General features: G+C 59.6%; 1 protein-coding gene across 5 annotated transcripts in view; it reads left to right on the top strand.

Annotated features, from left to right (window-relative positions):
* The first annotated feature begins 2,927 nt into the window (after window positions 1–2,927).
* LMX1B (LIM homeobox transcription factor 1, beta) overlaps window positions 2,928–15,279 on the top strand; it is an 81,132-nt gene continuing 68,780 nt past the window's right edge. For 3 of the 5 annotated variants that reach the window (XM_012639692.1, XM_012639689.1, XM_012639688.1), the window contains exons 1-2: window positions 2,929–3,067; window positions 3,869–4,055. In XM_012639692.1, coding sequence (XP_012495146.1) covers window positions 2,929–3,067; window positions 3,869–4,055 — 326 coding nt within the window. Of the gene's footprint in view, window positions 3,068–3,868; window positions 4,056–15,279 lie in introns of all 5 variants that reach the window. The other 2 variants (XM_012639691.1, XM_012639690.1) reach the window with 1 other exon arrangement.

The following is a 15,279-nucleotide window of genomic DNA, read 5'->3' as shown; positions in this document are numbered from 1 at the left end:
CTGGGGGTCTGGGGTGTGTCTACAGGGCCTGTGACGGGAGGGGACTCCGGTGAGCGCCCTGACGGAGAGGGTGAGGTCTGGGCCTGGAACCAGGACTCTCGCCCAGCAGTGGTTGCAGGGCTGCAGAGCGGCCAGCAGAGGGCAGAGTGCGCCTGGTCCGCCCGCCGGGCTCTGCGCCTCCCGGCTCTGCGCGCTGAGCCTCGCCCGCGCGGCTTCTCCCGGCGCAGCGCGCCCCCGCCCAGATGCCCCGCGAGAGCGGCCCAGGCCCAGCCTCGGGGGTCGAGGTCTGGGGTTTCCAGGCTGAGCAAAGAAGGGGGATCAAGGGCATCTGAGAGAAATTCCACATCCACTCGTCCACCCTTCCGGATACAGACACACAAAGGCGCCCAGAAATACACGGAGACACAAAGACGCACACGCACACAACTCTGGGAGACACGCAAGCACACAGCATCATTCAAAAATTCGGAGATAGGCACAGACACACAAAGGTGACACAAGATACACATATTCAGAAAAGAGTCCCAAACACAATACAAAGCTGAGACACACACTAAGACGTAGGCACCGCATAGAGTGACACAGACACACAGGGACACACACAGACGGACAAACACAAGACACAGAAGCATGGAAGGACCCGCAGATACACACACACACACACACACACACATTCTAGGATGCAGAGGAATCGGGCAGAGATGCACACACCGGAGCCCAGAAAGCCGCAGGGACACAGAAATACCGTGTGTGCACAGGGACACGGGCGCACACGTTCACAGGAGCCCCAGAGGCGGGAGCGCCGACACGCACAGTCACACACAGATACCCACCGACGCACACGCAGGTACTGGGGTGGGGCGGGAGCTTCTAATCCTCCACAAAGCCGGCCCCTCCGCGGGGCCCCGCGGCACAGGGGGCCACTTCTGACCAAGCCTCCCGCAGGTTCCAAATCCGATCCGCCCTCTCGCCTCCAGCGGGGTCAGGGGACCCGCCCCCCATGCCCTCCGCCCTCGCCCGGCTCCGCGCCGCTGCTCCGCTCCGGGAGGGGCCGGGGCCGCGGCCGCCCCACCGCGGCTCGCCGGGTCAGCCCGCTCCTGCCCCGGGGCCGCCGCCCCCTGCTCCTCCGTGAGCCGCGCGTCGGTGGGGATCCAGGGGCCGCAGACGCAGCCGGTCGGGGCGCGTGCCCTGCAGCCCCACGCAGTGGCCTCTCGCAGCGGGCGTGGGTGCCAAGCTCTGTGGGTGCCAGGCCCGGCCCGGCGTCGGCAGCTCGGCCTCGCTGGACTTTCGCTCCCGGTGCCGAGGCCCACTTTGCCTGGGCTAGCCAGGGCTCTGCTCCTGGCGGGCGCGGCCTACCGACCCCCGGCTGGGTACGTCGGCCGCCAAAGGACTCCTATCGCCTATTCCAGCGGCCAACCCGGTGTCCTTCAAGCGGCCGACACTCATAGTCCTGAGCCTTCGGCCTCCGACCCTGGGGCCACCACCCCCTACCAGCGCCCCTCTCTGCAAACCCCATAAGGACCGGCTCTCGTCCATCAACCCCGCCCCTGTCCGGGGACCCTTTTCCCAGCCCTAGTCGTCCTCTAAACTCTCCATCGCCTGAACCTAGGCCTGACCTTCCTCGCCTGCCCAGGTGTCCCCCATTCTCGGTCTCAAGGCCCCAACCCCGCTTCAACTCAGTCCTCCGCCCAGTCTCTTCCAGACTTGAAGCTTTCCCGGACCCCTCACCAAACACCAGGCCCGCTCCCCTTTCCCTGGGCCAGGGCCCCCTTTGGTGAGTCCAGGGCCAGCAGTCCTCACGCTCTGCCCGCTCCCGTCCCTCAACCCCGGGAGCCAAGCCTGTGCCGGACCAAGCCGCCCGGGCAGGCGCCGCCGTCCGGGGGACGCTAACTCAGCCCTTGCGACCTACCTCCGCACTGTCGGGGTCCCCGGGCGGCTACTCTGGCCGGCGCCGTCCCCTGGCGGAGCCGCTGCGCTCCCCGCCGTCCGCGCAGTCTGGCCTCGCTCGGGGCCACTGCTCTTACCGCTGGAGCTTTACAAAATATTAATAATAAAGAAGGCAAGAAAGAAAAAAAGAAAGCCTTCATTCCCCAACTCCCAAATCAATTTTTCAAGGGGGTGGGGCAGAGGGATTTGTTTCGAAGGCGACCCAAACTTCTGCGAGGGACCGGAGGCGCGGCCTCCCCGGCTGGGGCGCTGGGGCCCATGCTCGGGGCCAGGCGCAGCGCGGGGCGCTGCCTGGGGGCGCGGGGAGCCCTCCCGCGGCGGGGGGGACGGCGGCGGCACTATTTGACGTGGAGCCGCCGGCTCATCCCGGCGCAGGGATACGAGGCGCACCAATGAGTTCAAATGTCAGGAAGTTTGAGGAGGGGTGAGGCGGCTCCCGGCCGGAGTATCCCTCCGCCGCCAGCCCCAGCTCTAAACCCAGCCGCTCCGCGGGCGCACCATGGCACTGGAGTAGTGCGGGGAGCGCGCCCGGAGCCCTGCGGCCCGCTGCGCCCCGCCCGGGACCCCGCTGCGCCGCCCGCGCCCCCCCAGCCCGCGGGGGCGCCCCTGCACCCCCGCCCCCTCCCCCGCCCGCCGCGCCACCGCGCCACCGCCACCGTTGCCGCCGCCTCCTCCCCGCGGCTCCGTCTGCCGCCGCCGCCGCCGCAGCCGGGCTCCGGGGCTGACAAGCAGGTGACAGAGGAGGCGGCGCGCGTGGCTTCGAGTGCACCGGAGAGCGCGGCGCGGGCTGCAGCCGCCCCGGCCCGCCCGCACGACGCCGGGGCCCGGGGCCAGCGCGTCGCCGCTCCACGCTCGCCGGGGGCAGCCGCAGCCCCAGCCCCGCGGGGGCCGCGCCTCCCCGGCTCCAGGGCCGAGGCGGCGGCGAGCGGGCGGACGGGCGAGCAACCCGGCCGGCGGCGTCCTCAGCGCACCCCGCGTCCCATGGATATAGCAACAGGTCCCGAGTCGCTGGAGAGGTGCTTCCCTCGGGGGCAGACGGACTGCGCCAAGATGTTGGACGGCATCAAGATGGAGGAGCACGCCTTGCGCCCCGGGCCCGCCACTCTGGGGGTGCTTCTGGGTGAGTGCGGGTCGGAATGCCCAAGTGGTCACGGGCGGGGGACAGGGCGTCGTCCCGCGGTGAACACAGGCGTCCGGGCCAACGGATAAAGGAAACGGGTTTGCAAGACGTGGTGGGTGGCAGAGAGACAGGACTCCTGCGGTGATCACCAAAGGGGCAACAAGCGTGCCTAAAAAGGCATCCTAAGGGGACAGAAGTGTGCAGGGACATCACCCAGGAGAGGACAGGACAGCTCCAACCGCCACCACTATCCTCTCCAGGCCTAGGTTGTGGAGCTGCCACTCCGGGACGGGGTAGGAGGCGGGTGGCAGGGATGATGGTAGACCCAAGTAGTCACCTTGGCGAGCTTGAGAGAGGTGCTAGGTCACCTGGGGAAGGCGAGCTTCTAAGAGAAAAATGTCCCCTTGCGCCAGCCAAACAACAGGTTTTGGGGAGATTGGGGACAGAAGACCACGAACGCCACCGTGGGGCGTGTCAGCCAGCGAGCGCCCCAGTCTCACCTCGCCTGTCTTGGTCCCAGCCGGCCACCCTGCGCCGTGCTCGTTCTCATTTGTCTTAACATCGAGTGCTGAATCTCCAGAGAAGGGGAGAGCGCAGCGCCGAGCCAAGGCTGGAGGCCCGCGGACTGGGACGAACTAGCTGGGGCTGCTCGGCCCCTGGCGCGGCGGCCAGGGGAGCGCAGGCGGCAGGCGGCGATCCCGGGCCGTCCTCGGGGCCGGGGGCTGCGGGCACCGCGCGACGGGGACGCCGGGGCTGGGCCAGGCGGCGCTGACGGCCGGGCTCTCGCCCTGTGCGCTGCAGGCTCCGACTGCCCGCATCCCGCCGTCTGCGAGGGCTGCCAGCGGCCCATCTCCGACCGCTTCCTGATGCGAGTCAACGAGTCGTCCTGGCACGAGGAGTGTTTGCAGTGCGCGGCGTGTCAGCAAGCCCTCACCACCAGCTGCTACTTCCGGGATCGGAAACTGTACTGCAAACAAGACTACCAACAGTAAGCGCCTCTCGTCCTCCTCTTTCCCCGCCGCCGCCCGGCACTCGAGCCGGCCGGTCCCCTCCGGGGCCGGGCCCGCGCCCGCCCTGCCGCGGGCTCTGCCTGCCACTGGCCCGGGCAGCTCCGAGGGCTCCACGGCTGCGCGTCTCAGGGCTGGGGCGGACCAGCCCAGCCAAGCAGACACTGGTGGGATCTGGGGAGCCTCCGGACGGCCCCCAGTTGCCATCCGTTGTCCCAGAAACCGGCGCTGGCCCGCTGAGTTGGGGTGCGGGACAAGGCCCTGGGCAAAATGGGGGATTTGATGTCTGGGTCCTAGGATAGGCCTGGCCCCACTGTGGCCTGAATTGGGAACCAAAAATCTATTTCCAAAGGAAAGCAGTGCTTTAGAGAGCCAGGCCTGGTTGTGTGCTTCCCCAAGGGCCGGCAGTGTGGGGGTTTGGGGGTTCCTGGAGCAGGGAGGTGGAATACTGAGCACCAGGGAGGCCCCTTTTCTGCCAGGCTCCCTGCTGCACTTGTAGTCCCTGATGGAGAGAAAAGGGTGTCCATCTTCCCCAAACCGTTCCAAGCGGGAATTTTGCACTTAAAATTTTCCTTGGTTGGAGAGGCAGTCTAGGAAGAGGACCTCAAAAGGTGGCAAGCTATAATCTGGGGCTCTCCGTGGGGGTGGACAGCTGACCCAGTCAGCCTCCCCAGAAGGCCTCCTTCCTTGCACTGCGTATTGGGGAGGGGATGGCCTGCTCTGCCCTGGGATAGTCTGAACCTCAGAGCTGAGGCCAGAGAGGTAGGCTGAGCCCTACCTGCTGACTTTTGTTTTTAGCTGAGACTATGGGTTCATGTGGCAGGGGCTGGGGAACAAGTAAGAGTAGATGCAGGCTTTTTCCTTTGACCCTGCTGGGTTTTGTACCTAGCAGTGCAGTTGAGGGGGAGGCAATGAGGAGCAACACTGAAAGAGGGGTGTGGGGATCCCCAGAGTGGCATGCAGAGACAAGTGGGTGCCTGCGAGAACTTTTTAGTGATGCCCAGAAACCTGTCTTGGATGGGACTGCAGAGTGGCTAAGGCTGCTCGGGTGGTTTGGGGCTCAGAGAGGGCTGTGTGTGCCCAAACCCTGGGGAGAGCATGGGCTGCTGGTGCCTAGTGGTGAGTGCAGCCTTTCTACTCTGCCCAGGGATTCTGCCCAAATCCAGGCCTGGTGGAAAGTAGGGCAGCACAGCTGTTTGGCTGAGGCCTGGAAATGGGACTAGGCCGGGGCCCTAGAGAGGGCATGGAGTTCTACCTACCATATAGGGCTCTGGCTGTGCCCCCCTGGTCTGGGGGCCTGAGCAGCAGCTGCTTTTTGTGCCTTGCTCTCTTTCCAGCTGAGGGCTCTTCGAGAAAGAATTGTGGTCGATTCAGAGGGGGTCAGCTCTTTTGCTGGTTCCAGAGTGCAGCTGAGGCCTCCCCCTCTGCAGAAGCACCCCAGATTTAGGCACACTGCTATTGGTTGGCTTTTCACTGCACCCTGGACTGATACGATTCTAGTTCTGGGAGAGGGAGAGGCTACCAGTCAGTTCAGCCACAGAGGGACTTAAGAGCAGCACAAATAGAACAGGGAAAGTACTTCGGCGGCTTAGACACGGCTGGGGGCTTTGACCTGGCCCAGGAAGCACCTCTGCAGGGTACACCAACCACCAACTCCCCATACCCTGCACCCCTGGCCTCACTGTGCTTGCCTGACCCTGAGCTCTCGGCTCTGGTGGTGCCACTTACCACCCAGTTCAGTCACTGGCCTCAACAATTCAACACGTGGGGCAGGAGGCCTGGGAAATTAGAAAGGGGTCTCCATCATTTGTGCGGTTTTTCAAAAAAAAAATTTTAAATATATTGGACAGACTTTTCCAACCTCTTGTACATATCTTCCCCTCTATAATCATTTATGGAGCTTCTCTGTAAAAGGAAAAAAGGATATCCCCTGGTTCATCAGGCACAGAATAAAGTCACAAAATTTGAGCTGGACGTTGCCTTAGAGATGAGTGGCTAACCTCCTCATTTTACAGAACAATTAAACATTTGTGATTGCTTTGTCCAAAGTCTATTTGTTTTGAAAAGAAAAGAAAAGTCGCCTAAGAGCCTGCTACTTTAGTGCAGTCAGGTGTGTTGGGAATGAATTTTGGTGCAAGGCAGATCTCAGGTCCCCAGTCCAGAGTCTGGGTCCTTTGGGGCTGAGGCCTGGTTGGGGGGAGCATTCTCGATTACAGTCCCCTCCTCTTCCCTCATCCACTATTTCTTCCAATAACGCCAATTAGTTATATGCACTCGGTGGCCTGCCGGACAGGCTGAGGGTGGCATGGTGGGGTGTATCCAGACAGTCCTGGGGACAGATACCCGGCGGGTCTCTCGGCAGCATTTTGCAGGGAGAGTGAGCGAGCGACGCTAGCAGGCAGTTCACTGGAAAGCGATGTACTTTGCACAATAAAAATATTTTTATTCATGATTTTTTTTCTTTGAGAATCGCAGATGCATATTTATTTCATCTGTGCGTAAATGCTTTTCAGACAAGAATCCAGGCAAGTGGGCGCAGAAACGTGCCTTCCTCATTTTGTCAAGTCTGTGTGTCAGCGGTATTGGGACATTAACAACCCCCGCACACCCTACAACCACACGCAACTTTTGAAAAATGTGTCCTCACCCCTTGATGAGCTACAGGGCTCCGTCCTTAGAAAGAAGTTGCCATTTTTAGTGTGTCTTCCTCCTTTCGATTTGTTCTCAGGGATCCCAGGCACCCAGAAGTGCAAAGTTATTTTACGCACCACAGGGGTGATTAATTGACGTTCGGGCACAGATAGTAGCATTTGATAAAATCCACTTGTACGTCCTAGATGAGCAAAGCGGAACGCGGGCTGCGGACTTTGGGCATTTTCATTCTTAACTCGAAAAGTCTCCTTTTTCTCCATACACATTTTTGGGGGAATCTTTAAAAAAAACAACAACAAAAAAAAGCAAAAAAACAGCTTCCGCTTCTTTTCAGACAAAAATCCCGCTTAGAAACCCGGAGATTTTGCGGCCTCCACAAAATCACAAAAACCTCTCCGTCCTCCAGCGGAGAACATATGAAAAATAAAATAGGCATATTAACTGCCCCCCCCCAATTTTTTTTTTTTTCTTGGTGGCTTGGCCAGATAGAATTATGTAACTCTATGTAACTCTCTGCCGTCTGTCGCTCGCCTGGAAAGGGTTTTTATCCCGAGGAGGTGGCGAATTCCTGGAGGAGGCTCCGGAAGGGGGGAGGGTCAGTGGGAGAGTCCAAAAAGCTGTCACAAAATGGAGTCTAATCGCTTGTAATACAGCTCCCACGTCTGGCGACCCGAGACTCGTTGGTGTGCGAGCGGGAGCCTTTGTGCGCGGCGAGACGCAGAGCTCCTGCCCGGCCGAGCTCCCACCTCGGCCGCGAGGCTGCGGCGCCTTCCGCCTGCGGGGCCTGCCGGGGAGGCCGAGCCGCCGCGGCACAGACGCGCAAGGCTCTGCTGGCCCGCCAGGGTCCCTTTGGGCTGCCTGCCCAGGTGGGATGCGCCCACCTTGGCAGAGGGGAGCCTTGAGGCTTTGATTCAAAGAGCGTTGAGGGTTCCACAGAAAGCTCTCTGAGTGCTAGGGTGATTTTTTAAAAAATTTCTCCCAGCTGGCTGCGGCTCCAGTGGCCCAACCGCACACTTCCCAGCACATTCCTTTCCTTGGAAGTGTTTACACCGGGAAAGGCCTTCCTGGGAGGCTCACCTCTGTCCCCCCACAGACCCCCCCAGCACCGTGGCGTTTGGGTGTGGCTCACGGGGAGAGCAAAGTCAGGCTCTGGCCTTTTCGGGCTGCTGCTTCTCCCAGCCTAGAAGGCCTCCCACAGGCCTTCCTGCGGGGTGCCCCTTCCCCAGTGGGTACCCCAGTCAGCATGGCCTCCCATCGGACTGCTTCAGTGCTGCACACACCCCTGCCCACAGTCTGGGGTAGAGAGAGGGCCTGTCCTGGAAACGGCCGTGCTTGGGGGGAGGAGGCAGGACTTTGCCTTACAAAAAGGCCTCTGTGGTACTCTCCCTGGGGGCTGAGGGCCGAAGGGCTCACTCTGCCAGCCCAAGTCAGGGGACCCTCTGGCCCTTCTGAGGGCATCTCTCCATTTAACCCCCAGCACCTTGGCTGTGGGCAAGAGGGTAAGTGAAGGCCCTCCCAACACTGCAGTCATCTGCTGCTGAGTGGAGGCATTATTCACGGTGACTCCTGGCTCACCCTGTGTTCCCCAGGCGCTGGGCTGGTGTGGCCTTAATCGTTTGCTGTATTTTTCTCCAGCTGGGGGAGCAGGCTGTGAGGATCTCCTCTGGGGTATGTGATTGGTGACTCTCGGCTCCCTTCTGCCCTATCCTTTGGAGCCAGGCTTGGAGACCACACAGCCCTGGCACCTACCTGATCCTCCTCTGTAAAATGGGGACCTACCCAGCTGGGGGAAAGAATTCTTATAAGGACTTGAGATCAGGTGCCCCAAAGGACTTGGCATCTTGCCCGGCATGTCATTGATACTCTGGAAGTTATTGTTATCATGGTGATAAGTTACATTATCACCATGAGCATGGCAGGGAATATCTTGTCTTCAAGGACACACACCAAACTGCCAGCAGGTTCCATGCCCAAGATGCAGCTGGCAAACTGGGTTTCCATGAGCCTCTCTATGCAGGGAGGATGCAGGTACCCTGGGGAAACCATTCCTATGCCTGAGTAGGACACTGTGAGGGCCCTGCCTATCTCAGCCATAAAAAGAGCTTTAGACTTTGAGTCACACTTGGGTTCACCTCCCAGCCCCAAGACTCAGCAGCTGTGTGACCTTACCTAAGTGGCTGCTCATCTCTGAGCCCTGGGTTCTTCATCAGCAAACCAAGGATGATGTGACTTTGCAGGGTGGTCATGAGGATTACACAGGGCGCCTGGTGGAGCTTCAGTCATTATTCCATTCTCCAAGGGATCCATTATCCTCTGCTGCAACTCAGGAGAAGTGGAAACCCTTCCGATTGTGTGGGTGTGCACAAATGCCAACTGCGCATTATCAGGAAGGGCCAGCAGCAGGGTGGGCCTGGTATGCTGGTCTGTTTCTCCTTGGGGGCAGTAGAGGTTGGTCCAGCACAACAATATTTCCAGTGGGGAACAGTCTGCATCTCCAGGGTCTGCATATAGCTTGGAAAAGCTTACTTAATAATATAATTTCATATTTTAAGAACTGTTTGCACTTACTGTTTTTGTTATTGAAATGACAGAAAATAAAGCACAGCCAACATCTCTGAAGCTGGTGGTGAGATTTAGAAGAGGGGGCATGGGGAAGGAGAGTCAGGGATTTGTATGTTTCTCAGAAGGAAGATGAGGTTTAGAAGGTGGAGAAACAGCATTCTGGGAGGTCAAAAGGACACTCCAGCCTTGAGGTTTCCACCCAGGGACAGTGGGCAGTATCTGACCAGGAACCTCCTTTTTTTTTCTCTCTGTCCTATGGCTGTGGAGTGTCTAAAAAGGAAAGAAAAGGAAGGGGAAAAAAAAAAAAACAGTCCTCCTTTGGCATCACTTAGGCTGAAGGATGGAGGATCCTCTCAACGACATGAGTTATAACTTCCAATTTGTTGGACACCACAGTCAGGCCTCAGCCCCCGGGGAGGGAGGGATAGTCCACCCATCCAAGGAGCCACGTGTGAGCTGTCAGTCGGTGGGGGGTGCCCAAGGACCCAAAGCCCTTGGCTCTCTGGCTGACCCAGCCGGAAGTTCCGCTGGCCCTCTCCAGCCCCAGACTCTGTGCTGATGGCAGCAAAGAGCAAAACCAAAATTATATGTATGTATTGCCACTGCAGTCAGAAGTGGGGAGGTGGTCATAGTGGGGAGGGGGTGGTTTAAGACTGAAAACCATATTTGAAAAAGTTGATTCACGAAGGCAGAGGAAGCAAAGTGGCAGACGTTTGCCATTTCATCAACCGGCTGGTGTTCTCCATTCATGTCATAAATGTCTCCTGTCATTTGATGCCAAAAGCAACATGATTTGGTTCCCCGGTGGCCTATAGGGTTTTCTCTCTCTCTCTCTCTCTCTCTTTTTTTCTGCAGTAAATGTTTATTTGTTAATAATATACTTTAAACAGCCTAGCCTTGACCTCAAGTCTCCTGAAGCATCCATCTTCTCCCAGAAAAATGTTTCAAAGTTTGTATAATTTTGGGGGGAAGGTGTCACTGACGGGGCAGTGAAGGGCCTGTGTTTGCTTTAACTACTGCAGCGGCCGTGGAGTGGTGGGGCATAAGGGGCCACTGTGCTCCGACGGCAACTTTCTTGGGTTTCAGGCCTGGCTGACAGCACTTCCTCGCTGCCCTTACCTTACTTCAGCTGATCAGTACAAATAAATTTCTGGTGGGTGCTTCCTTTGGTTATTCCCTGGGCAATATTGTATCCATTTCTGTTCAGCTTCTTGACTGGCAGCCGTTGGACCTGCCCTGCTGACCCAGTGGACCTGAAGGGGGGCCAGGGATCTGGGGCTGTGTGGGCACATTTGTGGGGGGCTGTGTCTCAACTGGGAGCCTGGCTCGGACGGGCCCTAGATGAGTGTACTGGCTGATGGCAGAGCACCTGGCTGGCCTGGCGCTTGGTGAGCTGCAAGGAAATGTTGCTGAAGGAAAAACCCCGTTGCTGTTGCTGGAGCCTGGTTCCAGAAGAAACAAAGATGTTTGCTTCCTGCCCGTGCTGTGAGAGGCTTCCCCGGGAACTGTGGGGAGATCGCCAGCTGGGGCGGGTTCTGAGGCTGCCCAGAGCAACAGAGGTGCCCACCCGGCCTGGCAGGAGCCAGGAGGCCACCAAGCCGCTGGATCGCTTTAGAAAGATGAGCTGAGTATGCTGGGCCACAGGGCCGCCAGGGGTCCCTCCCGCAAGCACCTCCCGGGGAGCTTCAGCGATGACGGGAGGGGAGGAGCAGTGCTGGGTTGGGACAAGTTGGGTGTGACTGCCATCCCCCCTTCTCCCGCCTCTCCTGCTTTGCGAGGGGACTCAGCGACTCTTGTCATGTGACTCCTGGATTGCTATAGTTACTGGGCTGTAGGGGTGTGGGCGCTAGCCCAGGACTTGAGCTGCCCAAGCCAGCAGAGATCAAGAGGACCAAGGTGCTTTGGGGTGACTTCATCCAAATGGAGGGGCCCTAGGTGGGAACATTTTCTCAAAGGAAGAGCAGTATTGTTGGCAATTACAGACTGGGGATCAAGAACATTTCCATCTTCCAGTGACACAGGCCAAGGGCCTTTAGGGAAGGACTGAGCCTTGGATTCCCCCTCTGTGAAATGGGGGCGATAATTCCAGTCACAGGGTTGCTCTGAGAATAAAATAGAACAAACCCAAAGGCACCAGCCACGTTGGGCATTCAGTGAAAGTATGTTTTCTTCCTTCCTGCTGGGAAGTGAGTCGAAGGCAGCCCTGTCTGGCAGGAATGCATTGTCTGTCCTGCGTGGGAGACCCAGGAAGTGCAGCCTCCTGAACAGGCCTCCTGAAGGGGCCTCGCCCACCCTTCAAGCCTCACCCAGGTCTGGGGACTATGTTTTTATTTTTTCTCTTGAAAAGGGAATGGAGCAGGTCTGGCTGCCAGAGACTAATCCTTGGAGGCAGGGGCAGCCTGTGGATGGGCCCCCATTCCTACTGAGGCACAGAGGGCCCGTTTATCCAGCCAACTCCTGAGCATGGTCATTGTAGACGTGACCTTGCAGCAGCAAAGCCTTGCTAACCAGAGGGGCAGGCCACAGCAGTGCACCCAGAAGGGAAAGGAACTGGCGATCGCTGAGTGCCTGCGAAGTTCACTGACTTGACTGCTCCGGCTTTATGTGTAAGGAAACTGAGGCTGAGGAAGTTGAGCAACTTCCCCAGGCCCAGAGTTACTCAGTAGCAGATTTTCCGCAGGCGGGTCTAACTCCTGGATAGGACCACTGAATCCTTACGTCCTGACCGTCCAGAAGCCCCAGGTGCCCACTCTGGACTGATGTGATTCTCCCTAGAGCGCTCTGCCTGGAAGGGATAGGGGTGGGGGTGGAAGAGTCACACTGCCTGAAGCTGGAAGGCGGGGGTGTCACTGCCCTCCCCGCGCAGAATGCCCCCTGTAGGGCCAGCCCTGACCAGAGGAGGAAAAAGGTTAGAATAACTGCTCTGCCGGGGGCGGGAGAGCTTCCTTCGCGGCCCGGGGCACACGGGCGGGGCGGCTTTCAGTGGCCTCCACCCGCGCGCTCCTCCAGGGCCACCTCTCGGCGGTCCCTGCTGCACGTTCTCCTTTCCTGGGAGTGGGACGGCACCGTGCACAGGCTCCTGGGCTCCCAGGCTCCTCAGCCGAGCCGTGGGCGCCAGCGGCGGTTGATGAATTTCGGTGTCACCAGGGGTTTAGCCCGGATTTGGGAACCGCGCGCTCTAATACGCGCACACGGTCCTGCCCTTTCTAAAGCGCAGCCCTTTCACCCAGCCGCTGATTTATGAAGGAATCCGATCCCGGGACGGGCTGGGCTGGAGCCGGGAGCCCGGGGCCCAGCGGCAGCCTTTGGACTCCGTCGCGTTTCAGGGACCCTTGGCGGCTTGGGGGCTCTCCTGGGCTGGGCTCGGGGCGCCATGCCGGGTGGGGCCTCCTGTGGCCCAGAAGGAGCAGTTCCCCTCGGAGCCTCAGCAGGCTCCCGCTGGAGAGGAGTGGGGCTGGCGGGGAGAGTTCGATTTTCGGATTTTCGTTCCGTGTTGAGCAAAGCCTTCGCCCCTCCCCAAACCCTCCCGCCGACCCCCTCGGGTAGGCCCAAAACCAGCAAGTTTGGGAGGTTTGTTTATTGAGGGAACAGAAAATTGGTGTGGGGTGGGGGGGAGAGAATCTAAGACCTTTTTCCCGCCTGAAAAATGTGCAAAGTCCCTCAGCTGCTGCAGGCGGTCAGGCAGCCCGAAAGCCGAGTTCCCGGCTGACACTCGGGCGGACCCCAGCCCCCTCCCTCTTGCGCCCCGGCCGGAGGGCGCGGGCAGCGGGTTTTGTTCAGATTTGGTTTGCAGGGGGGAAATGCGGTTGTATCAACCCACAAATATTTACTCTTAACAGACTTGTATCTGTGGAGATTTAGAACAAAGACAGTTTAGGGGGATTACAAAAACCCTAAACCCCGTTTTTCTCCCGGACTTGGTGCTTTAAATGCCAATTACAGGCGAGCCATATCCAACAGCAACGGGGGAAGGCGGGCAGGGTCCGGGGAGGGAGTGGGGGGCGAGTCCAGCCATTAAATGTAACTTTTCATTATGAAAAGGATTTCGCCGGTTTTATCTTCTAATAAGATTATGTCACGAACACAAGTACCTAGGATGGTGCTGAGTGACAGGGCTCTGTCGTTTAATCAGAGGCTGCGCCGCTCAAACCGCGGGGCCCTTTGTCCCACGAAGTGAACGACGGAAACTTGCCGTCCTAATCCCCTTATTCATGTCAAGCAGAGAAAAGAAGCCAAGCACCTTACAACCGTGTCCCCTCCACCCCTTCCGAGGGCAGCAGGAGGAGGGGGTGCTCCAGCCCTGTAGCCCCCCCAGCGCCTTTCGTTTCCAAGCGTTCTTGGGCCTCTCCAGCCCACGGAGCGTTGCTGCAGGGGAAGGGGAAGCGGTTGCTTTGTGGGTGCCTCAATTGGCAGTGTCTGGAAAATGGGGATAATGGCCCCAAGACCAAAGGATAACTTGGGGGGGAGAATTTTTTGCCTCCACTGAGGGAGAGCAAGGGACCTGCTCTATCCCCTCTTCCCAGGAAAGGTGGCACTGGGATGCACACCCACCACCCCCTTTAAAGCGGGACTGAAAAGAAGAGAGGTAGAATGGAGATGCCGGGCTGGGGCCCTCCGCGGGGCGGATTTCGTTGGATCCCTAGGACTAATGTCGGGGCGCTGGTACTCCTGCAGGTCTCCCGGATTGGCCGTTCCCGGCTGCCCGCTTGGCCCCTCTCTTCCGAGGGCGAATTCCTTTGTTCGACCCCCGCCGAAACCCGCTTCTCCGCCGGCCCGTGGTGCCTTTCTTCTCGCCACTGCTGCCGCCACCACCCTCGTCCCACCGTTTGCAGGGTTTTCCTGTTGTTCCCTGGTCGCGGAGACCCAGCCCCGTCCGCCGACCCACCCTTCGACGTCGCCGCCTTTGCCCGAGCCCCGGCTGCCTGCTCCGACTGCTCCAACTCCAGCCTGCGCAGCGGACGCCAGAGGCATGGGCTTCAGCCGCTGGCGTTCGCCTCCGGGCGCAGCGGGGAGCCGCGGGCGTCCGAGAAGCGGTCACAGGGTTCCGGGTCGCTGCACCGCCTGAAAAACCCAAAAGCAAAACCGACACCCAGCAAGCGAAACCCGCGCGCCCCCGGGGCTATGCTTTGCGCCCCTCTGGGGACACTGGGTGGGCAGTCCCGGGGCCGGCTCCCGGGGGTTCAGCCCGAAGGCCCCAGAGTCAATGGAGACGGAGGGGGACTCGTAGGAATTTGACTCTAATGTACCCGGCTCCTTGGCCTCCTTTTAAAGCTCTTAGGCTGTGCTCCGGAGTCCTGGGTGCGCCTTGGCAGCGCTCCGGAGACGCCTGACTGCACGAAGTCTCCTCCCGCGCCGAGCCCAGGTTCCGGGCGCGGGGAGGATCGGGCTGAGAGCAGGGTGTCACCTCGTAAAAGCGACAGGCAAGGACTGTTTTATGGGGAGGGAGAAGGGGCAGGAAGTGATGCTTCCATCTCTGGGCGCGCGGAGACTGAGAGTTCCGATGGAGGGAACCCTTTCCGGGCGGGACGACTGGGGCTATAGCGCAGGGCAGAGACAGTCGGATCCGCTGCCATTAAGCATGGGACGGGGCTGGCGGCAGCCGGGAGTTCCGCTCCTGCCCGTTCTCTCCCGGAGCCCCGTCTTCAATCCCGGGCTCGGCCAACAACCCTGGCCCTTCCTCCCAGGCCAGGGGCGGGGGAGAGACTTTCTCCCTCGAAACACTTGATACCAACTTTGTTTTTTTGGCAAGAAAAATAAGCCTTGTTTGGAAAGGCGGTGGGGGGGGGCTTCGAGCAAGCGAGGGAAGGAGCGAGCAGGCGGCAGAGCAAACTTTGCGGATTAGGTTTCAGAGCCCCCGCCCCACCCCCAGCCCCGCGGTGGTGATTTGTGTGCGGGGGTCTGTGACCCTGCGAGCATCAAACGGCCCGCGGGAACCGGCCGAGTTCAGAGGGACAGTGGGCAGAGGGGCGGCCTAAGACAACGCAGATGGTT

Source organism: Propithecus coquereli, unplaced genomic scaffold (genome assembly GCF_000956105.1).
Source record: "Propithecus coquereli isolate 6110/MARCELLA unplaced genomic scaffold, Pcoq_1.0 Scaffold142, whole genome shotgun sequence".
In the NCBI taxonomy this organism is placed as follows: domain Eukaryota; kingdom Metazoa; phylum Chordata; class Mammalia; order Primates; family Indriidae; genus Propithecus; species Propithecus coquereli.
This window is presented reverse-complemented; position numbering and strand designations above follow the sequence as displayed.